General features: G+C 44.1%; 1 protein-coding gene across 6 annotated transcripts in view; it reads right to left on the reverse strand.

Annotated features, from left to right (window-relative positions):
• Positions 1-25,451, reverse strand: part of HHAT (hedgehog acyltransferase) — a 352,855-nt gene that overhangs the window by 240,397 nt on the left and 87,007 nt on the right. For all 6 annotated transcript variants that reach the window (XM_070768646.1, XM_070768650.1, XM_070768651.1 and 3 more), the window contains one exon: positions 23,344-23,515. In XM_070768646.1, the coding sequence (XP_070624747.1) occupies positions 23,344-23,515 (172 nt within the window). The remainder of the gene's footprint in view (positions 1-23,343; positions 23,516-25,451) is intronic.

Genomic DNA, 25,451 nt, shown 5'->3' on the forward strand with positions numbered 1-25,451 from the left:
AAAAAGATCTTCATGACCCAGATAACCACGATAGTGTGATCAAGTCCAAAGTCAAGTGGGCCTTAGGAAGCATCACTACAAACAAAGCTAGTGGAGGTGATGGAATATCAGTTGAGCTATTTCAAATCCTAAAAGATGATGCTGTGAAAGTGTTGCACCCAATATGCTAGCAAATTTGGAAAACTCAGCAGTGGCCACAGAACTGGAAAAGGTCAGTTTTCATTTCAATCCCAAAGAAAGGCAATGCCAAAGAATGCTCAAACTACCGCACAACTGCACTTATCTCACACGCTAGCAAAGTAATGCTCAAAATTCTCCAAGCCAGGCTCCAACAGTACATGAACCATGAACTTCAGATGTTTAAGCTGGATTTAGAAAGGAACCAGAGATCAAAATGGCAACATCCATTGGATCATCAAAAAAGCAAGAGAGTTCCAGAAAAATATCTACTTCTACTTTATTGACTACAGCAAAGCCCTTGACTGAGTGGATCACAATAAACTGTGGAAAATTCTGAAAGAGATGGGAATACCAGACCACCTGACCTGCCTCCTGAGAAATCTGTATGCAGGTCAAGAATCAACAGTTAGAACTAGACATGGAACAACAGACTGGTTCCAAATTGGGAAAGGAGTATGTCAAGGCTGTATATTATCACCCTGCTTATTTAATTTATACGCAGAGTACATCATACGAAATGCCAGGCTGGATGAAGCACAAGCTAGAATTAAGACTGCCAGGAGAAAAATCAAATAACCTCAGATATGCAGATGGCACTACCCTTATGGCAGAAAGTGAAGAGGAACTAAAGAGCCTCTTGATGAAGGTGAAAGAGGAGAGTTAAAAAGCTGGCGTAAAACTCAACATTCAAAAAACTAAGTTCATGGCATCCGGTCCTATCACTTCATGGCAAATAGATGGGGAAACAATAGAAATAATGACAGACCTTATTTTCTTGGGCTCAAAATCACTGCAGATGTTGACTGCAGCCATGAAATTAAAAGACGCTTGCTCCTTGGAAGAAAAGCCATGACCAACCTAGAGAGCGTATTAAAAAGCAGAGACATTTATTTACTGACAAAGGTCCATCTAGTCAAAGCTATGGTTTTTCCAGTAGTCATGTATGGATATGAAAGTTGGACTATAAAGAAAGCTGAGTGCTGAAGTACTGATGCTTTTGAACTGTGGTGTTGGAGATTCTTGAGAGTTCCTTGGACAATCAAGGAGATCAAACCAATCAATCCTAAAGGAAATCAGTCCTGAATATTTATTGGAAGGACTGATGCTGAAGCTGAAACTCCAACACTTTGGCCACCTGATGCAAAGAACTGACTCATTGGAAAAGACCCTGATGCTGGGAAAGATCGAAGGCAGAAGTGGACGACAGAGGATGAGATGGGTGGATGGCATCACCAACTCGATGGACATGAATGGAAGTTCCAAAGGATGGAAGTTCTCATCTTCCATCTTCAAAGGAAGCCCCAGGTTTCTCTGCAAAGAGCTCTAGTAAAATAAACACCTCCTCAAAAAGTTATATTACTCTATAGCCAAGTTACAGTAGCCAAGGCGTGGAAGTGCAACCTAAGTGGCCATCCACAGATGAATGGATAAAGATATGGTGTATATACACAATGGAATATTGCTCAGCCATAAAAAAGAATGAAATAATGCCATTTGCAGCAACGTAGATGGACTTACAGATTATCATATTAAGTGAATTAAGTCAGACAGAAGACAAATACCATATGATATTATTTATATGTGGATACTTAAAAAACGACACAAATGAATCTGTACACAAAACAGAAAGAGACCACAGACATAGAAAACAAACTTATGGTTCAGTTCAGTTCAGTTTAGTCGCTCAGTCATGTCTGACTCTATGACCCCATGAACCACAGCACGCCAGGCCTCCCGGTCCATCACCAACTCCCGGAGTTCACCCAAACTCACGTGCATTGAGTCGGTGACGCCAGCCAGCCATCTCATCCTCTGTCGTCCCCTTCTCCTCCTGCCCTCAATCCGTCCCACCATCAGAGTCTTTTCAAATGCGTCAGCTCTTCGCTTGAGGTGGCCAAAGCATTGGAGTTTCAGCTTCAGCATCAGTCCTTCCAATGAACACCCAGGACTGATCTCCTTCAGGATGGACTGGTTGGATCTCCTTGCGTCCCTTGAGATCTCCTTGAGTCCCTTGAGTCTCCAAGGGACTCTCAAGAGTCTCTTCCAACACCACAGTTCAAAAGCATCGATTCTTCAGCACTCAGCTTTCTTTATAGTCCAACTCTCACATCCATACATGATCACTGGAAAAACCATAGCCTTGACTAGACAGACCTTTGTTGAGAAAGTAATGTCTCCACTTTTCAATATGCTGTCTAGGCTGGTCATAACTTTCCTTCCAAGGAGTAAGCATCTTTTAATTTCATGGCTGCAATCACCATCTGCAGTGATTTTGGAGCCCAGAAAAATAAAGTCAGCCACTGTTTCCCTAACTATTTGCCATGAAGTGATGGGACCAGATGGGTGAAGGGATAAACTAGGAGTTTGGGATGAACATACGCGTAAAATAGATAAACAACAGGACCTACTGTATAGCACAGAGAACTATATATCAATGTCTTGTAATCTTTAAATAACATATAATGGAAAAATCTGAAAAAGAATATATACATATATGTGCATATAACTGAATCACTTTGCTATATACCTGAAACTAACACAACACTGTAAATCAACTGTACTTCAATAAAAAAAATATATAACAAAGAAATTTAAGTCGTGCTCAAATGGCTTACTAAAACTTAACACCATTCTATTTCATAGTGTAAGGAGTCACTGCAAATTATCAAAGCCTCTTCAAATAGTAAATCCTCAGGTAATTATCAAATCTGTTAACATTCAGGAAAAAATGTTTATAGATCTTACCAATGTGTTTATTTAACCTATAGATTCATTACAGTATGTTCCCTCTGCTATCGTGATAGTCCTTAAGAGTATGTGAACATGATTTAAAAGGTACCAATGATAAAAGATATAAAATGATTTCTTTTAATCTTTCAGAAAACAAAAGTTTCACTCTGGGCACCTTTCCTTTCACTGGAAAAAAATATCTGAAAAGCAGGCTGTGCCCAACACCCCAGCGATCTACATGGATTGCATTTTCCGCACCTGGTATCATCTGCTCCCACAGCTTTAATGGCCACCCATTCACTCTGAACTCCAAACACGTAACTCTAACACCGATATTTCTCTTGAATTCGAAAACTATAGATGCAATTGGCCCAGGACACCTCTACTTCATCTCTGTACTTCTGGCCCCTACACAGTAGCTGGCATCCAATATGTGCCTAATGCAGGTCTGGAGAATGAATGAGGGGCAGCAATTCCCTTCTGGAGCCTTAATGAAACCTTGCTGAACTGACTTGAATGAAATGACCATTACTTTTTCATTGACCACAACCCGATTTGAGGAAGGTTCACACTTTAACGACATTTCACAATCAGTGAGCCCTTCTCAACTCCCATTATATGCGCAAAGTTAAAAGTTGGTGACAATTCAGGATCAGAACACTCAACTTCGCTCTCCTAATCAAAAGTCATTCATCCCAGTCATTGGGGCTGGAAGGAGCCATCATCGGAATCTAACCCATTGGGGAAGTAGTCCAGAAAGTGAGCTGCTTTGAGAGAGGAGTTAGTCAGATGAAGGAAATGTCAAGAAACAACATGCACAAAGCGTGAGGATATGTAATGGTCCAAGAAATGAATCTACAAAACAGAAACACACTCACAGACATGGAGATCAGACCTGTGGCTGCCAAGAGGGGAAGGCTGTGCATGAGCGATGGACCGGGAGTGTGGGGTTAGCAGATGCGGACTATCACATACAGGATGGATCAACAACTAGGTCCTACTGGATAGCACCGGAACTACATTCAATATCCTGGAATAAACCATAATGGCAAAGAGTATGAAAAAGAATGTATACATACGTATAACCAAATCACTGTGCTCTACAGTAGAAATTATCACAACACTGCAAACCAACTATATTTCAAGAAAATAAAAATTTTTAAATGTTCCAATCTGCCAGGAGGAGAAGCACTGGCAGGAATGGCGCTGCAGCTTCAGGGACCGGAGAGGCAGGGTCAGAGAGGGTCATCCGTCAGCTAGGAAACACAGCTGCACAGTAAAAAGACCTGAGAAACCAAGCAGGAAGTGAGGTGTCTGCTTCATTTCAGAAAGATCTGCCTATGCGAGAATGGGAGCTCGTTTTGTTCCCAAGAGGAGAAGGGCAGAAAGAGGAGGAGGAGGAGGGCAGAGAGAAGGACGGAGCAGCATGGCCAGGACCACAGCCTGAGTTCCAGACCCGGCAGAGGAGCCAGGGAGCTCCAGCTGTCCATTTCAAGTTGTTCATGTGACCCTCTGCCAAACCGTTACTAAAATCCTCTAATACGCACCAATGCTTTACCTGAAGAGATTTGAGTTCGGGGTGTGGGGGGGGTGTCTGTGTGTGCATCTGTCTGACTGTGTGTGTTTGCACGCGCACGTATGCACTAACTAAGAAAAAGAACCGAGTACCCAGTGATAATGAAGGCAATGCACAGGGGGACAGCAGATGATCCCTAAACAACACACTTGGGACCTCCCGGGCAGTCCACGAGCTGAGATGCCACGCTTCCAATGTGAGGGGGTGCAGACTCCACCCCTGGGTAGGGGAACTGGAACTAAGATCCCACGTGGTGTGCAGTGCAGCCACGAAATTAAAAATAAATATAAAAATAATATACACGAAATGGCTGTCAGAGTAGATAATGATCACTACTATTGAGTAAATAAATAAATTCAATACACAGAACAGACTCCACCAAAGCAAAAGACGAGAGACAGGGGAGGCCATGAACTGGAAGTCTCAGAAGAGCACTGGGCTCTGCTCAGTCCATGAGATGAGAAGTCAAGTTCATGTTCTCTAGAAGCTAAGGGGCTAGGAGACACTCACAGCTAAAATCCAGTGAAATCTGATCGACACCCTATATACACATGTTCTACAAAAAAATCTGAATATTAGAGTATGTTAAGATTTTTTATTATTATTTTACAGAGTTTCATGAAAAGAACTTGAGAGCGGTAAGACTCACGGACGCTGTGATGATGGGATAAGAATGGCCACTTTGATAAGACTACCTCTCTCCGGTCCAGCAGCAACACCACCACCCTTTTTGCCATGCTGGTTTAATCGCTAAATTATATCTGACTCTTTTGCAACCCCATGGACTGCAGACGGCCAGGCTCCTCTGTCCACAGGATTTCCCAGGCACCACCACTCTACCCCCACTTCCAGACCTTGTAAATCTGCCCAGGAGAGGCTGAAATTAGGCTAAGAAACTGCGGTCTACTTGGAACTGCTCAAATGACTGCCTAGCTTTTACTGCCACCTCCTGGCCCCTTTGAGTACATCCACCTGAACTAGTGATGCAGGTAACCCCCCGCCACACACACAAATCTATTACCACATTCAGCAATCTCCAGCTAGAAAGAACATCAGTTTAAACCAAGATCACACTGCAAATATAAAGCTGAGATACCGAGTGGGTGCCCTTGGACAAGGCAGCTGTACCCAGAGAAGGTCACCCCAGCCAGGCTGTTCCACACGACCCCCATCTGTCAGCTCCCTGAGGGCAGATGCATATCCACCAAGCTCACAGAGACAGACTCTAATACTCGAACACCAGCGTACCAAGGTAGGGTGAGAACCATCACCTGCCCACTCCGGTGCTCTTGCCTGGAGAATCCCATGGACAGAGGAGGCTGGCGGGCTACAGTCCATAGGGTCGCAAAGAGTTGGACATGACTGAAGCGACTTAGCATGCATAGCATGCATGCAAGGTAACTTTGCCCTCATTATTCTCCCTAAGAGAGCCACTTTTCTCTCTGGTCAGCCACACAGGAAATCTATCAGGCACTAAGAATTGCTTAGTGAGAAGAAACCAGGGCACTTTTAATGCATCCGGCTCTGAGAGATGGCATCGTCTGCCCACAACTGGAATATTCTGCTGCTGGATGGGACAACGCGAATCTCTGGAACGGTGGATCATCCCTCCCCAGTCAACTGCTAAATGAGTATTATCAAGACTTTGGATACTTTCCAGGCCAGTTCTGGCCAAACCACCTCCCTTTCTGCTGGCAGAAGGTTTTCACGGGGAGGATAAATCCTCCAGTGAAGCTCCCATTAGACCAGTGCTGACCGAGACCCACATCTCTTCTCCACGGTGCGCTGACACCATGCCCTGCTGTTTGTAACAGGCTCCACCATCCTTTTTCCCAAGTTTCTAGAGGCATCATGGTAGTTCCATGTCCTTCCAATAAATAAATGATGATACTTCCCATTTGTTGAATGATTAGACGTTTACACGGAGTCTGCACATCCCTTACCATGGCTCCTCCTCTCAAGCATCCTTTGGGGTTCTTTGGGTAAATACTATGAGTCTCACTTTACAGATAACGACACTGAGATTCAGAGATGGCAAGTGGTTTTTCTAAGATCGCAGAATTAGTGACTACACATGGCACTACTAGTAAAGAACCCACCTGCCAACGCAGGAGATATAAGAGATGCAGATTTGATCCCTGAGTTGGGAAGATCCCCTGGAGGAGGAAATGGCACCCTACTCCAGTATTCTTGGCTGGAAAATCCCACGGACAGAGGAGCCTGGTGGGCTATAGTCCATGGGGTCCCAAAGAGTCAGACATGACTGAAGGGACTTGTCACACATTCAGGGTTATGACTAAAACTCATCTCTCCGAACCCAAAGTCAGTCTACCAAGGAAGCCAACTCTTAGCAGTAAACATAAAGGAATTTTGCCTGACCAACGGCCCTATTCCTATATAACAACTAGTCACAGAATGTCAATTATCAGCAACTTATAGCTGTAGGCACTGGGAACACCAGGATGACAATTTTTTTTTCCATGCTACAGTGTGGATGAATCTTTTGATCTAAGATTTATATTTCACGTTTTAAAAAATTTTATTGGAGTATAGTTGATTTACAATGCTATGTTGGTTTCAGGCATACAGCAAAGTGATTCCGTTATTCATATACAAATATGCATTCTTTCTCAGATTCTTTTCTCATACAGGTTAAGGATGACGAATTTAAATAAGGTTTCTATTCCATGGAACATACGTTCAGTGGTGAGAGACAAACAAGGGAAAATTCAGACGGCGATAAGCCCCGAGCGGAGAATAAAATCAGGTGATGTAAACCGCTGCCTGGCTATTTCCATTTGGGTCACCAAGGAACGCTTCTCTGGGAAAGGACGTTTAAGCTGAGGTACAAATGACAAGAAGATACACAATGATGAAAGGAAAGAACGCTCTAACCGGAAGAGCCAGCGAAGAGCCCAACATGGTGCCCTGAGATCAGACGATGCTGGTGATGTCTGAAAAAGAACAAGGAGCTCAGCCTGGTGGGGAAGAGGGGGCAACCACAGGGTAGTAAGAGGCTCCTCGGAAGGTGGGGAGGAGCCAAGTCACATGGCCTTTGTTGAAGAGATCAGTCTGATTTTATTCAAGCACAGTGGAAATCTATCACTCCACTATGGAAAGGTGTCGCTTTTCACAGAAGTCGCAGGGTTCTAGAACAGGTTTTACACCCCAGAATTTCAAAGTCTCAATTCGCTCTCTATTCCTAGTGCCCGGCGATTCAAGGTTCTGATGAACTTACAATGCTTTCCATAAACAGGTAAGAGGTATGTGAAAAGCCTGGAACACAGGTTATCTGGGGAGAAGGAGGAAAGTTGGTTGTGATAAAAGAAATTTTCATATAGTGAGGTCTGGGGAAGTCATTCTGGCTTGTACAGGTATTAACTTGAATTTTATGCTAACTAAAACAGCCTGTTTGTAGCCTATCAAACATACATTGCCCATCTGCTTTAATTATTAAAGAAAAGGACATGCTGACTAGTAGTAAAGAATATCATGTTAAAAATAAAGACTGATGCATCCCTGTCCTGGGATGCTAATACTGGCCCTCCCTCAAAGATCAGACTACGTTCCCAGGTGCCAAAGCCGTGCTGACTCACTGTGTACATGATCTTTCATTTATTTTTTAACCTTGAAGACATGTATCCCTGACTTATTTGATGTTCTTTATTCTGACAAGATATCAAACTATGTTGAAAACCACACTTCTCTGGGGCAGCTGTTTCAAGTAATCTGAAAGACTGTCTTCTGGGTTATAGTCCTCGGCTTGGCTCAAATAAAACTCTTTGCTCTTCCCATTATAGACTGTTTATGGATTATTTTCGGTGGGAATCCTATCTATGAAAATCCGTACAGATAAGTGATGGGTTCATGACCTCCACGGTCAGGTAAGTGGAGCTCCAGGATATCCAGCAAACCTCCCATGAGGCGAGCGCTGTCTTTTAGGAGAGCCCACTTCAGAAACGCGGGGAGAAACTGTCTGACTCCTCCCCTCCCCTGACAACGCATCTTCCCGAGGCCCACGGCCATTCTGCTTTGCCACAGTTCACTGCTCGGATGGCAGCCTGACAGCTACTTCTTCCAGAACTCTAAGATAAAACCTGTAACAGCTGTACTATGGCAAAGAGATGTTCAACCCCCACCCTGCCCCGCCGCCACAAAGAAGGCAGGGGAGGAAGTCAAGAAAAGAGGATGAGGGGGAAAGGAAGGGGGGGGGGGCGTGAGGAGGGAAGGGGGGAAGGCAGAGAGGATATACGCCTTCTACATACAAATGGCACAAAAAAATCACTGCCCTCCACGCTCACACTTAAACACTGCTGACCTGGGGGAAGAAAAACAGCCCTCTCTTTCCAAAGACCAGTTTGGCAACAGGAGCCAAAACCTTTGACCTAGGACGCCTCCCTCAGGACCGTCAGGAGGGATGAGCTCAGAAAGGCTTACGCAAATATGCTCGCAGAAGTACACAAAGATCCACAACAGAGGATTGGTCAACTCGATTACAGTAAAATTGTAGGAAGGAGTGCGATCAAACTAGCAAAAGTCATCCTCTGAGGGCGTAGAATTTAAAAGACTATTTCACCACATGTGGAAAAATTCAGAATATATTCAGTTAAAAAGTAGGCTGGAAGGAAAACAGGGCAACACGCAAATCTCTGCAAATAATCTGGATGAGAAACAAAAGAGAAATAGGGAAAGTGGAAGGCAACTGGCAGAACTCTCTGCCCCGCTAGCAGACTCACTGGTGAGCATGCAGCTGTTAGAAACGCACTTCCATAAGATACTGGCCTCAGGAGGGTGCAGAGAAAGATCAACCAGAGAAGCAAGCAAGGCCTCTTTTGGCGAAGACCTTTGGACCTGCATTTCTGTGAAAACTGCCACAGAGCTGCCTGCCTGGGAAGGCCCAGCAGTCATGAGATTGCCTAGTAACCAACCCCTACCTCCCGGGGCCTCCCGGAGCAGCTCTTAAGATTCTCAGGCCATTCAACAAGCTGCTGTTGTCTAAAATCAGCACTGCACTCGCAAAACGTGGCCACAGGCCCCCTCCTAGTCCTCATTCCTTACCATCCATCCTCGTCACAAAGGCAGAGAAAGCACCGGTTCACAGTCTCACCTCTTTCACAGGAGGACACCTGTATCAGCCCTGGCTGGCAACCCTCAAGCGCTGGTGAGCAGAAAGAACAGAGGCCTGAAAATCAATAGACTTGGCTCCGACCTACGCTTGACCACGAACCCCTGGTGACCCCGAAAAGGCCACTGAGTTTCTTGAATTAGTGTTAGGCAATCTGTAGGTCAAACTAGGCTCTAAAGTTTCAGAGGTCAAAATCTTCCAACTATTTCACCTCCAAAGAAATTCCTGGACCGCGGGGGTACGATGGCCCAATGTACCAGGCGCCCAGGGGGTCTTCGCAAACCATTCCATTTTACAGTAATTCTCACTGTGTAAAACTGCACTCTGCAGGACCAGCTTGGGTGCCTCTTCTATGGGCCTCTTGAGGAAGCCATTCTTGACAACCCTTCTCCTTTAAACACGCATTGGCCTGAGTGTGCACAAGTACCACTTCCATCTGCTCTCTATTCAACTCTGAGTTCTCATACAGGGAAACTGATCATTCCAGTTTGTCCAGGGCTGGGGAGTTTTCCAAGAGGAGATTCTCAGTGCCAAACCCAGGACCGTCCCTGACAAACCAGGTCAGCTGGTCATTCTATCTCTCAGCATACTCTCTTTTCAGTTTGCCTGCCCCGCCAGACACCCTCTGCACTCGGCATCAGAACAAAATATAACACTTTTTTGACTTGTACACACACTGCTGCTCAAACCAAAAGCATCTGCAGATCACCAACAACGGATTCCTTGAGTTGCCTCCAAGACACTTTTGTCCTTAGTTAAAAGTGCTTTCCTTCATCCTGTCCCATTAGGTGCTCTTAGTTTGGCAAGGTTTTTTTACAACCCATAAAACACACACACAGAGGAATTTTTGCAAGTATTCAACAAAAGCCATTATGAGTAAGAAAAATCTCATTTTAGCATTGAACCATCACCCTCCATTAATTTCCCTGCATCATTAATGCCTTGAAGAAGACATCAACTAAAAAGCAAAACATATGGCTGACAACAGAAAAGTCAACAAAAGAATCCATTTGTTCACTGCTGATCCTTTTAACAAATATGTACGGAGCACTTATTCCATGACAGGCAAACAGTGATGAAAGAGAGACCCAGTCACATGGAGGTCACGATCTATATCCGCTCTTCATTAACAGATATTAGCGAAAGGATTTAACAAACATATTTCCCAGACAGGTTCTATTCTGGTTACCTATAATAAAAGTTAAAACAGTATTTCACCCTTAAAAACACAGAAAAATATGAGTATTAGCAGGATATCCACCTGCTTGTCCCTTCCAAAACATTGCAAATTCACAGACAATAGACATTGTGTCTTTCTCGTGACCCTTCAGAGCAACTAACAAAATTTATGAAACTGACCTGAAATTTTCAAAAAGATTCAAAGACCAAAGGATAAGAATGTCTGAAGCCAGAAGCCAGAAAGGAAGCCGTCTTATTGCCTGTGATTAATTAACCGTACCCACCCACCCCTTAGAATCAGCTAGAATTCAGACGAACCAGAGTAACTGAGCGCTCACACCCAATCTCAAATGCTGAGAAACCTTAGAACTGGGAACAAAAGAAAACTAAGTACCTTCATTGAGTTTTCAGAAATTCTCTACATATTCAAGGCAACACAGGCAACGGCTGGTTTAACTTCAGACTTGTCTTTAAAAACCAGCACATACATCCATGCAGTGCACCACCCCGAGAGAAGCTGATAGTGGTTGCTTGTAATTATCAGCGGGTCCCAGGAGAGTTGGGGAGATGTGTTTAATTGCAAGGGTGTCCGGGTAGAGAGTCTCAGTATATGTGGATTAAAAGGTTGATGGTAGATGCCCAAGGCAGAATTCCAGCCTTCCCCCTGACTTCACCCTGTCTCTCTCACCCCCTATAGCTAACTGTTTAGCAATGCCAGTCAATTCTACCCCATGAATCTCCCAAATTTGCTTTTATATTCATTATCACAGACCGTGAAACTTTCCATCACCTCTTGTCTGCCTGCCTTCACTTCAATCTTGCTTTCCATCAAAATGCACACACGGACATATCACAAGAGCTTCTAGCCATGCTGAACTTCCTTCTCTGTCTCTCAAATACGCCCTTAGATCTTTCATCTTCAGACTTCTGAATGTGCTGGCCCCTCTGCCTAGAGCATCCCTCTCCCAATCCTTCTTCCCTCCTCTATTATCTGTTTAATTCCTAATCATCCTACAGGTTTCCTCATAGACATCACTTTCTCTGAGAAACCTTTCCAGACTCCCCTAGACTGAGCTATGTACTTCTCTTTGCTTCCACAGCACCTTGGACTCCCGCTAGCACAGGACCTATCACCCTGAATTGTTTGGTTTTTTCCCTTAATTTTTTAAAACAACTCTTTAAACCATGCATTATGCCAGGACAGGGGCTGAACTTGCCTTGTTCACCCTGACATCCTTGTTATGTAACCAAAAAAGGTGAGAATCACTTAGCTCACTTGTGAATAATGACAGCACAGTTCCTGTGACACAAGGCTCCACCTCCTGGCCATACTCTCTGACCCAAGGTGTGTTGTGACCTGCTTTCAGTCCGTCTCCTCCGCTGGACCTATCCAGAACGCCAACAAATCGATAGCACCACCTTGAGAGGAGGCAGTGTTACATAAGTGAGCTGACACTGGCTTCTGTGTACTGACTCCTAAACATCATTTCTTTCTTCACATTGGCTGAGGCCCATTAGTTCAAATCCCCACTAGCGCCAAACTCAAACTTTTATACATCCAGTTATTTTCAACATAGTGCAAACAAGCAGACACTTTTGCCACCTACAGTGTGCCTGCTTTGCACACCCTGTGAAACTGCGTCTGAGATCTACTAGCCGCAGACAGATACATCTCAGGGCGACAAAAGACTGCATGCCACGGCAGCCCTTCGGTGCTCTGACTCAAAGCCTCGGGGCCATGGTATTTAGCCACATCACCTAGACGCCCCCTCCTCCCTGACTCCACTCTCCCCAGGCTCCCTTGCCCTCCTCCCTTTCCAAATGGGGACACTCCTCACAATACAGCCTCTGGACCTCCACAATACAGTCCCTCACACTGTGAGGGATTTCCCCTGAGCTCAACCTGCCAGAGCATCACCCAGATAAAGCTGCTACACTACTGCCACCTCCTGCCCAAGTCCTTTCCACCTCCTGCCCAAGTCCTTTCCACCTCCTGCCCAAGTCCTTTCCACCTCCGTGCCCAAGGCTTTTCCACCTCCTGCCCAAGTCCTTTCCACCTCCTGCCCAAGTCCTTTCCACCTCCGGCCCAAGTCTTTTTCCTTGATCAGCTATGGAACCCCTGGAGCCCCTTACAGGTAGAAATCCGAGGGATTCTGTGTATTTATAATTTCTATGTAGTCCCAGTTTGATAACTTCTAATAAGCTATTATTAGATAACTAATAAGTCTTGTAACTGTAGCTTTTTTTTTTTTTTTTTTTTGTAACTGTAGCTTTAAACTCATCATCTCGTTTAGTCAGTATTGTTTCTAAAACCCCATCTTCGCCTGCAGAGCTCCTTCTCAGCAATTCAGGACAGCCTCCTAGTTCTCATGACCCTGGTCACCCAACTCAAAACCTACTGGACTTTCTACCCCTGGCTTCTATTCTCCTGTCTTGGACAATAATTTGGGACTAGCTGTATTAGGCCAATCCATCTTTCAGCCTTGGATCTATACCTTTAGCCATGGACGCTATAAGAAGGTCTTAAACTGAAGCTCTATGAAATTTCTAGTTTCCATCCCTAAGATTCTAATGTTCATAATTTTTGCAGCAGAACTGCCAGGAACATGGCTGGAGACAGACTCAAGGGTAAAGAGCACAAGAGTAAATGGTATTTATGTTCTTGTTCATAGGTCTGCAGACCAGGAAAGAGATTTGTTAGCATGATAAGATCTCGTGTCTTGATTTTTTTTTTTTTTTTTTTTTTGAGTTATTTGTAAGGACACTGAGTGAGCCTGAGATCCTGCTAAGAAATGCTGGAAGGAAATAATTCATCATCCACGCTTCTGAAGGCTGAGTACATTTTCTTAGTGAATTTTAACTACCCAAAAATATCCAGAAGTAAGGTCTCACTTCCCACAAATCAAACAGTGCAGCGGACTAGAAATGTTAACACACCTAACCTAATCGTTTTTCCCCTAGGGATATCAACCCAAGTTCAGACTATAACCATGGAGGACTGTTGGCCACAGAGAATGACCGAGAACCTAAAAGGAATGCCACAGGAGGTGGGATAATCAGAGAGGCAAGCATAACCACAGAGGCTACAAGAGACAGTCTCAGATGCCTTGCTCTAGGGGTCTGCTGCTTGAGTGGTCCCAGCTACCTATCCTCCAGGCTGCATAAGAAATTTTTACAGAACAAGCGACTCTAATCTTTGCATCTTGCTCTGGCTTCAGAGGCATCAACATCTGACAAATATGTACACAGAAGTGTCTGCCGCTGGGGAAACGTTCTCAGGTGGTGTCTGTCAGAAAAATAAGCTCCCCACCCCAGCCCCCTCAAAACTTGACAATGAACATCTGGCCTCCATGTTTCAGTAGCCACTCAAAAGCCTTTTTCTTTCCTTTTTCTCAAAAGTCTGGGTCCTAAAAGAAAGTGAAGCCCCAAGCAAAGGGGGCTGCCAAAAAGAAATCGCCTCAGAAAATGAGAAGAGATCTTTTCCTAACAAAAGGAAATTTATTTTACTGCCGTTCTCTCCTGTCCCCAACAGGGAGCCTCGGGCAGATGCACAGTTCACATGGCACCACATTCAGGACAAAGCAGCAGTGTTCTCAGCTTCTCACAGGTTCACTCAAAACAGACTCACTGATCTAAATGGGAAGGAAATCCAAAAAAGAGGGGGTATGTGTATAGCTGATTCACTTCACTGTATAATACAAATTAACACAGTATTGTACAGTAACTGCACTGCAATAAAAATTTTAAAAACAGATACACTGGGACAAGCATACAAGTATGAGATATTCAAAGAGTACATACATACACACATTCATACAAATACAGCGTGAATGCACACACACGCACACACACACACTCATATACACTCTCTTCAACTTGTGAGGAAGCAAAGGACCATAAAATCATGGAGAAGTTACGTTCAGGAGTGGAGAATGGGCAAGAAAGCACATAGCTGGGAATGACGATTTGGAATAATGAGAATAAAAAGTCACAGAAAGACCGGCTCTCACAGTGTTATCTCACAGCTAACCTCACATGCCCGTTTTTAAATGTCTTGGTTTCTTGGCATGTGCGTAATAAGCAACTTTCTACTCCATCAGGCTTCTGGGAAAACTACTGCTTTTCCAATAAAAGGTAAAGCATGATTTGAAACTCACCTTTAACCTCTGTGTCTTCCAACTTTTTTCTTCTTATAATGCCTAAGACATTGCGAGACCACAAGCTACAGAGAGCTAGAAGGAGCCTGGGTCACTTGTAACTCCCTAAAGAAGCTACACTTCCCTAGTGGCTCAGATGGTACAGAATCTGCCTGCAATGCGGGAGACCCAGGTTCGATCCCTGGGTTGGGAAGATCCCCTGGAGAAGGGCACAGCAACCCACTGAGAAGCTGCACCAGCGCTGACCTGCCCATCCTCCCACCTCTTGTTATGTGAGAAAAACAATTGCCTACATGGTTGTGCTACTGCTGCAGTCAGGTTTCCATCATGTGCAGCCTAACTGGGGTTACGACAGTCAGTTAGAGAGAAATCTGACCCAACACTCCGGCCACTTCATGCGAAGAACTGACTCACTGGAACAGACCCTGATGCTGGGAAAGACTGAAGGCAGGAGAAGGGGACGACAGAGGATGAGATGATCGGATGGCATCACCAGTTCCAGGAGCTGGTGATGGACAGGGAAGCCTGGCATGCTGCAGTCCATGGGGTTGCAGAGAGTCAGACACGTCTGAGCGACTGAACTGAACTGAAGAAAGAAACTCTGTCCCTACCTCTAAGAGCCTCACTCTCAAAAAGAAAGGGCCAAGAGTCACCACTCATTCATTAACATGAAAGGCCAAGGAAACGAAGGAGAAAACAGGAACCTGGGAGGAGGAGCAATGCAGAGGAGAACTGCCCCCTTCAAACACATAAGTAACATCATCAGGGAATTAAGAAAAGGTGCCAGGATCCATGAAAACAGAAGGCGGGAAAGACCAACACTGGAAGAACGAAAAGAGCTCATGAAAATTAAAACTGCTAAAAACCAAAAATTAAAAAAAAAGAAAGAAAAACAAATAGATGGATTAAGAGGAGACAGTTGAGAAAATAGCCCATAGAACAGAGTTGGGGTAAAAAAAAAAAAAGATGAAAACAATAAAAGAAAAAGTATTAGAAAATTAATGGTCCAGTAACTGAATGAGAGGCATCAAAGAAAGAGCTAAAAAATTAAAATTAAAATATGGAAGTAAGGAATGCCTTAGCAAAATAATTCAAGAATACTAGCCAGATCAAAGAAAATCACCTTCTTTTTTCAAAAGAACCTCTATCTAGTTCAAATGATGAAAATATAACAGTCCCAAACCAGGACATAACATTATGAAATTTTAGAGCATTCCAGACAAACAGAGGGCAACCCTGATGGCTCAGCAGGTAAAGAGTTCATGTGCAATGCAGCAGACACAAGAGACATGAGTTCAATCCCTGGGTGGGGAAGAACCTGGAGGAGTACATGGCAACCCGCTCCAGTACTCTTGCCTGGAGAATCCCATGGAGAGGGGAGCCTGGCAGGCTACAGTCCATGGGGTTGCAGAGAGTCGGACACAACTGGGTGACTAAGAACACCTGGACAAAGAGAAGACTTTAAAAGCTCCCAGAAAGGAGGCTCAAGAGTCAATTCATACAAAAGATCCAGAAAATGAATGACATCAGACTCAACTGCATCACCACAAGCCGGAAGATAATAGGGCAATGTACTCAAAAAGCTGGGGAGGGAAAATGATTTCCAACCATGAGGACCACACCTCATCACCGTTTAAAGAACATGAAGAGAGCAGAATAAAATCATCTCAGATATGTAAGAAATCCCAAACTGACCTCCCCTGCATCTTCTTTCAGAAAGGTTACTGGGGGATATACTTTGTCAAAACGGGGGGAGCAACTAAAAGAATAAGTGTATGCCAGGAAACAAGCCTCCGACACACACAAGAAGCAAAAGGAATCCCCAGGATAACGAAGAAAGGAATTTCCCTGGACAGCAGTTAAGAAGCAGGCCTGGAAATCAACAAACCCAGATGGAGACAGGACAGAAGGCTCCCGGGAAGGCTTAAAGATGTCCAGCATCTATCCTGCTGTGTTCAGGGAATTCCCCATCTTTGTCTTTGTCATGGGTGCAGTCTTCCTTCTACTAGAAAAGTAGACTCTGCTGGACACTAGCCTCCCCAGACTCCCCTCCACTCCACTTAGGCTCTGCCCTTTAGACAGGGACACTCTGGTGGCACTGCCACTAACAATGGCACCCCAAGGCCAGTGCCGATGTGGACAGTTCGGGGTACAGAGAACGGTGCCAGCAGCAGCTGTCCTGAGGGCAGTGGCCCCCTCGCAGAGGAGCTCAGTGGCATAATCTGGGCTTGGATTCCTGGCTGCCTGCCCCGAATTCAGGTGTCCAGCCCTCCCTGTGATTCTGTGAACTACCTACCTACCCAATTTCCTTTGAAGGCATTTGATTTTCTGCATCAATCATCCAAAGTTGTTTTTTTACTACTTCCAAGGAAGAAACTGACTGATTAACAAGCAGATATTAGAGGGGAAAGCTAGGAAATCTTGATTATCTGGATTCCTGGAGCCTTAAGGCAGTAAAAATCCAGCTAGTAATAATCAGCGAGACTCTGGAAGTTCCACGCACCGTGTTGAAACTGCTAATCAAATCATAATTGTGTGTAATCACCTAGAACGAAGCAGCTATTGAAAGCAAGGCTCTGAGCGACCAAGGGGACACTTCCACAGAAAACTGCTGTGATGGAAACCATGCTATCCTAATCAAATCTTCCTCCAGGAAGGAATGGCTTATTATCCCAGTCGACGGAAATGTGACCAGAAAAACTCTCAGCTGTTAGCTGCTTTGGGGACCGCCTCCTCGAGAAAGCTGCCTCATCCAAGGTCACACCCCTTTCTGACACGGCCCACATCCAGTGACTAAAGGACACGTGGGCCTAAAGGCCTGTCTCCTTCATTTCACTTAGGATAACTCTTAAGGATACACTGGGGTCTCAAAGAGTTGGACATGACTGAGCGACTGAACTGAACTGAATATTACAAGAAAACTACATGTCGATATCTCTCATGAACATACACACAAAAATTCAACAAAATATTAGCAAATCAATCCATCAATATATAAAAACAATTAAACACCATGAAATATGAGATTTATCCAAGTATGCAAGACTGATTCAACATCTGAAAATCAGTTCATGCAATCCATCACATCAACAAGCTAGAGAAGAAAAAATGGCTAATATCAATATATGCAAGAAAGAAGCATTTGACAAAATCCAACACCCATTCATGACAAAAAAGAAAAACTCTCAGCAAACTAGGAATAGAAAGGAACTTCCTCAACTTAGTAAAAAAGCATCTACAAAAAACCTACAGGTAACATAATACTTAACGGCAAGAAAATAGAAGCTTTCTAGTTTGAGACTAAATTAAAAACATCATACTTGATGGTGAAAGGAAGAAGCCAAGGCTGCCCCTTCTCACCATTCCTTTTCCATATAATACTGGAAGTCCTATATATTTTTGGAAGGAAGAAATTACTCTTGCTTAAAGATGACATGAGTGTCAATGTAGAAAATCCCAAAGAAACAATTACAACAACAACAAAATCTCCTGGAATAAAAATTGTAGAAAGGTTACAGAAGACAAAGTTAATATATTAAAGTCAATCACTTTCCTATTTACTGACAATAAACAAATAGAATTTGAAACTAAAAACATAGTACTATTTACATTAATACCAAAAAATATTTAGGTATAAATATGAGAAAATATATGCAAGTTATATATGAGGAAAACTATAAAATTCTGAAGAAAAACTGAAGTCTGAAGAAAAAGAAATTGAAGAAAAACTAAATAAATAGACAGCCAGTTTGTGGAAGGAAAAGCTCACGATATCAAGATATTAATTCCTCCATACTCCATCTATAGATGCAATGCAATCCAAATAAAAATCCTAGCAAGTTATTTTCTGGATATCAACAAACTGATTCTAAAGTTTATATGCAGAGGCAAAAGACCCAGAATAATCTACCTGCACTGGAAGGAAAGACGAGAGGTGAAGGCCTGCCCCTATCTGCCTCACTTTCAAGACTTACTTTACTTTCAAGACTTCCTTTAAAGCTACATTCATCAAGACAGTGTGATACTGGTGAAAGAATAAACAAAAAGATCAATGGAACCAAACAGAGAGCCCAGAAATAGACTCATCAATATAAACACAGTCGATCGATCTTTGACAAAGGAGCAAAGACAATACAACGGGGCAAAGACAGTGTTTTTAACAAATGATGCTGGAAGAAATTCACGTCTAATTTCTTACACCTTCACAAAAGTTAACTTGAAATAGCCCATAGACCTAAACATAAAGCACACAACTCTAAAACCCTTAGACGATAACACAGGAGGAAGCCTAGGTGACCGCAGACATGGCGGCGGCTTTTTAAGACGTAACACCAAACTCTTAGATGATAACACAGGAGGAAGCCTAGGTGACCTCAGACAAGGTGGTGGCTTTTTAAGATATAACGCCAAATGCAAGATCGATGAAGGATAACTGATAAGCTAGACTTTATAAAAATTAAAACTTTTGCTCTGTTAAAGACACTGTCAAGAAAATGAGAAGATAAGCCACAGACTGGGAGAAAATATTTGAAAAGAGACATCTGGTAAAGGATTGGCCTCTAAAATATACAAAGAACCATTAAAACTCAACAGTTAAAAAAGGAACAATCCAATTTAAAAATGGGCAAAGACCTGAACAGACAGCCCACCAAAGAAGATACGCAGAGAGCAAATAAGCATACAAGAAGATGTTCTACATTATGTTACTAGAGAATTGCAAATTAAAGCAACAATGAGATACTGCTACACAGCTATTAGAATGGCCACAATCCAAAATACTGACAACACCAAATACTGACAAATATGTGAAACCGGCTCTCGTGCATTGTTGGTAAGAACACAAAATGATACAACCACTTTGGAAAACTAAAAAAAAAAAAAAAGCTAGTTTGGGGAAAAAACCGCCAGTTTGTCAGTTTCTTACAAAAATAAACATATTCTTACCATAAAACCAAGCCATTGCAGTTATTTATTGGTATTTACTCAAAGGACTTGAAAACGTACAGGCACATAAAAACCTGCATGTGGATGCTTGTAGCAAATTTATTCATAACCGCGACGCTTAGAATCAACTGAGACATACTTCAGTAGACAAACAGATAAACGCTGTTACATCCAGATAATGCAATATTATTCAGCACTAACATTAAATGAGCTATCAAACCATAAAAAGCCATGGAGGAGCCCTGAGTTGCATATTACTACGTGAGAGATGTCAACCTGAAAAGCTACATACTATGATTCCAACCACACAACATTCTGGAAAAGATAAAAGTATGGAGACATTAACAAGACCAGTGGTTGCCAGGATTAAAGGGGAGGGAGCGATGAACAGAGCGCTGGGGACTGTCAGGGCTGTGAAACTCCTCTGCGTGTATCACAGCGGAGGACACGTCGTCACACATCTGGCACAGCCCGCGGACTGTATGACACTGAGTCAGTTCTAATACACAGAGGGGCTCTGGGTGATGGCATGTCGCGGTACGCTCATCTCCGGTAACGTGTACTCTGGTGGGAACACTGGTACTGCGGGAGGCTCTGCACGTGCGGGTCAGGGGACAGATGGGAAATCCCTGAACTGAGCTATCAGTTTTGCTCTAACCCTAAACTGGCTCTAAGAATAAATTTTTTTTATTTAAAAAAAAAAAGAAAGGGAATGATAAACCCCAAGATCAGGTTACTTTGTGGAGGGGGGTGAAAGTGATGGCATTGTGGGTACAAACTAATGACTTCTAGGATTCTGGTTAGTTCTTCAGTTGAGTGATAGGTGCCCAAATGGATCACTGATGACTTTTCTTAGTCACTGGAGTTACCACCCTTAGCGTTGACCTTAAGATACCAGCTGTCTGAGACAACAGCTCTTCCTTACTGTTTAAGCACCATTTCGAGTTTTGCTATCCAGTTTTCATAGTTAAAATCATCCAAATGGATAATCTCCTAATTTGGATGCAGTACAATCAGGATCTGATTTAGCACAGCCATCATTTAATCCTATTTTGTTTGCCTAAGTATATCATTAAAGCCTTAGATTATTAGTTACTTTCAACTATGAAAAAAAAGGATTTTCTTTGGGAAGAAGAGACTCTCATTAAAACAACTCAGCATTCTCCCAATCCTGAAAGGCATCTTCCTTGAAAACATTCTGATTAAGCCTATGTGATAACAAGGGCAATCAAGACTTCTCTTTAAAAAAAAAAAAAAATCTATAAATCACCAAATAGATAAGGAGTCAGGCCATTACTCTTGCCCCCGGCAGAGAGCAGCTTAATCTGACCGGAAGATCACCCATTTCCCATCGGAGCCCCAGGCTGGAGGTCAGACCACACAGCTGAATTCAGCCACCACGGAAGCTCTTGAAAGGAACACAAACAAAGAAACGGGAGATTTTGTTCAGAAAGGAGCATGTTCTCTGCTGTTTTTGCCAGAGGAATAAAGAACAGTGGCATATACAGAGAAGTCTTATACTAGAGACTTAATAGGGTGTCCTGCTGAGGAAATAAGACCTCCACCCCACCTATGAGCAGATATAAAGAAATGGGTGCTGTGCTTAGCTGCTCGGTCATGTCCAACTCTTTGCAACCCCATGGACTGTAGCCTGCCAGGCTCCTCTGTCCTTGGGGGTTCTCCAGGCAAGAATACTGGAATGGGTTGCCATGCCCTCCTCCAAAAGAAATGGGTAGATAAGAAATAAGGGCCAACAGAGGGGCCTACATGAGCATGTATCATTAATTCTACCTACCAGACATGGTTTCACTTAACCTTCCAGACAATCCTGCAAAGGTGAGTCTGCTCACTGAACAGGTGAAGATGCAGAGAGTTGCGGCAAACTGTCAAAGGCTGCCCACTAGCGGCTGATGGAGCCAAGGTTCAAACCTACAGCTGACTGTGAACGGATAAAGAAGATGTGGTATATATAGTTTATACAAATACATACATACACACACACATGCATACATACACACACTCACACACACACACACACACACACACACACACACACAGTTGGAATATTACTCAGCCATAAAAAAGAATGAAATGTTGCCATCTGCAGCAACATGGATGGACTTAAAGATTATCATACTAAGTGAAGTCAGCCTGAGAAAGACAAATATGATATCACCTATGTGAAGTTAAAGTCACTCAGTCATGTCCGACTCTTTGTAACCCCATGGACTATACAGTGCCTGGAATTCTCCAGGCCAGAGTACTGGAGTGGGTAGCCTTTTCCTTCTCCAGGGGATCTTCCCAACCCAGGGACTGAACCCAGGTCTCCCGCATTGCAGGCAGATTCTTTACCAGCTAAGCCACCAGGGAAGCCCAAGAATACTGGAGTGGGTAGCCTATCCCTTCTCCAGGGGATCTTCCTGACCCAGGAACTGAACTGGGGTCTCCTGCATTGCAGGCGGATTCCTTTTCAACTGACCTATCAGGGAAGCCCGATATCACCTATATGTGGAGTCTAAAAAATGATGCCAATGAACTTTTGACAAAATAGGGATACATTCACAGACAAAGAAAACAAACTTACAGTTACCAAGGGGAAAATTGGGGGGAAGAATAAATTAGCGGTTTAGGATTAACAGACACACACTACTACACATAAAGTAGATGACCAACAAGAATCTACTGGGAACTATACCCAATATTTGTAATAACCTATAAGTGAAACACATATGGGCTTCCCTGGTGGCTAAAGAATCTGCCTGCAATGCGGGAGACCTGGGTTTGATTCCTGGGTCAGGAAGATCCCCTGGAGGAGAGCATGGCAACCTCCTCGAGTATTCTTGCCTGGGGAATCCCCATGGACAGAGGAGCCTGGAGGGCTGCAGTCCATGGGGTCACAAACAGTCGGACATGACTGAGCAACTAAGCACAGAGCGCACGTGCTCACGTGCACACACACACACACACACACACACACGTACATGTACAACCAAATCACTTTGCTATACACCTGAAACTAATACAACGTAAATCAACTACACTTCAATGTGAAAATAAAGCCTGTATCTGTCTGACTCTAAAGCTTTACACTCTGCTTTACATCGTGCACGAAAACAAGGATGACTATAGAACTCGGTCTTACAGCACCAGCTCTTAGCAGGGACTCCTGTCAAGTGCAGTGCTGGCCACACCAGGAAGATGCAGACCCAGCTGAGCTTAGCAGGAATTCCATCAGGAAGAGGGGCTGCTACCATCCTCGGCTCCCAGCCCACAAACCTGGCCCTCACCTCTGTCAGCCACTTCACGCATGCGTCATCTTGGCCACAAGAGGAATATGGTTAAAAAATACAGGGTTTGCTGAAGGCAACCACACCCCTGTCTGCTCTCTGACCAGCTTCCCCGTGAAGCTCGCTCCTGACGCTTGTTCTACCGCCGGCGATCTCTCCAGTTACCTAAGGTCCAGCTCGAGACGGCCCTCAGGAGGGAGGCACTGCTGTAGATGGCGTGCATGTACATGAGATGAACCATCAGCTCTGCCAGCCACCAGTAGAAGAGGAGACGGCCCAGCCCCAAGGCAAGGATGGAGAGGCTGGTCTTCGGCGAGCTCTGCTCCTGCTGCTGCATCTAAAGGGGAAACGAAAGAAGTCATCGGATGGCGCCACCGTTTTTAAAACCTTTCAGAGTCCCCCAGGCAACTTTTTTTATAAGTTCTCATTATCACTGTTATCTCCGAATGGAGGGTTGGTTTAGTTTGCCTTGGAAACACTCTGTGCTCTTGGATGAAAAGAATTATGTCCGATAAATCTCATATGATATCACATATACGTGGCATCTTAAGAAATGATACAAATGAACTTATTTAGAACACAGAAACAGACTCCCAGACATAGAAACCAAGCTCATGGTTACCAAAGGGGAAAGGGGGGCGGGGGGTGGTGGATAAATTAACAGTTTGGGATTAACAGACACACACTACTATATATAAAATAGATAATAGACAAGGACCTACTGTATAGCACAGAGAACTATATTCAGTATGTTGTAATAACCTATAAAGGAAAAGAATCTTAAAAAGAGTAAACAAATAGACAGCTAGTGGTAAAGAACCCACCTGCCAGTACAGGAGACATAGAGACGTGGGTTTGATCCCTGGAAGGGGGGAAGGCCCCCTGCAGGAGGGAATGGCAACCCACTCCAGTGTTCTTGCCTGGAGAATCCCACGGACAGAGGAGCCTGGCAGGCTACAGTCCACAGGGTCGCAAAGAGTCAGACACGACTGAAGTGACTGAGCACATGTAACTGAATCATTTGCTGTATACCTGAAACTACTGCAAACACTGTAAATCAAATTATGTTTCAATTAAAGTCTTTTAAAAGTCACATCCGAGTTAGAATACTCTATCCCAGAGTAAGAATATAGCTTGTGGGGGCCGCAAGCTAGACCAACGCCAAGGCCCAAGAAGGGATTCTGCACCCTCCACCCCAGCAGCAGCCCTGCAAAAATCCAGGGCAGAGGGCAATTCCTGATGTATCCTAGACCAACACACAAAAACAACAGAGAGACTTCCTTGGTAGTTGAGTGGCTAAGACTCTGCACTCCCAGTGCCGGGGGCCCTAGTGTGATCCACAATCAGGGAATTTAGATCCTGCATGCTGCAATGAAGACCCGGTGCAATCAAAAAACAAGCCAAAGCAAACAAACAAAAAACCAAGGGAGCATACATAAGTTTTCTGGATGTTACACTGACATGATTTTATTAGGCTGAAGGCTGCCTTGAAATGCAGAGGGGACGTGGATGCCTTAATTGCGAACTTGCAGCTGCACACATTGGCGGGCAGAGGATATGGACTCAATTCAGCCTTTGACAAGTACAGCTCCAGACACCGCAGAAACAAGGGAGGTGCCCCTGGGGAAAGTGACCTGGGCGTGCTTCTCTGACTTCTCCTCTCCTCTAACCATCAGGGTGCGCTGGGTCCCACTGCAGCCAGGAGGGGCTGCAGGGACAGCCCTGAGAGGTGACGGGTGACCTACACTCCCAGGAATTCATTTTTATTCCATTCTTGAGCATATACATGATACATCAGGAATTGCCCTCTGCCCTGGATTTTTGCAGGGCTGCTGCTGGGGTGGAGGGTGCAGGATCCCTTCTTGGGCCTCGGCGTTGGGCTAGCTTGAGGTCTCAAACTGTCCTCTTCCAGCAAGAAGCCAGACCAAGAAATTCGGGCTGGCACAGTGAAACTGCAATCACCTGCGTGGATGGCTTTCCCCCTTTTGTCATCCACTGGGTTAGCTACACCCAGGAGAGCTGCTGGTTTAACTTTTTTAATGTAAGACGATCAAACTACAGGAATTTCCTTTTTCCTTTCATTTTCTTAGCTCACCTGAGAAAGATAACGTGTTAGGAAACAAAGTATTAATAACGGCTTTGAAAGACCCATGCCACCAGGTTTGCCAAGGGAAGTGCTGGCTGGCGAGGTTATCCAGGGAGCTAAGCCTCAGCTTGCAGCCTGGCACGGATCACAGTTCACTGTAATTACAGCCACATCCAATGCAATACCC

Source organism: Bos indicus, chromosome 16, assembly GCF_029378745.1.
Source record: "Bos indicus isolate NIAB-ARS_2022 breed Sahiwal x Tharparkar chromosome 16, NIAB-ARS_B.indTharparkar_mat_pri_1.0, whole genome shotgun sequence".
Classification (NCBI taxonomy): Eukaryota; Metazoa; Chordata; class Mammalia; order Artiodactyla; family Bovidae; genus Bos; species Bos indicus.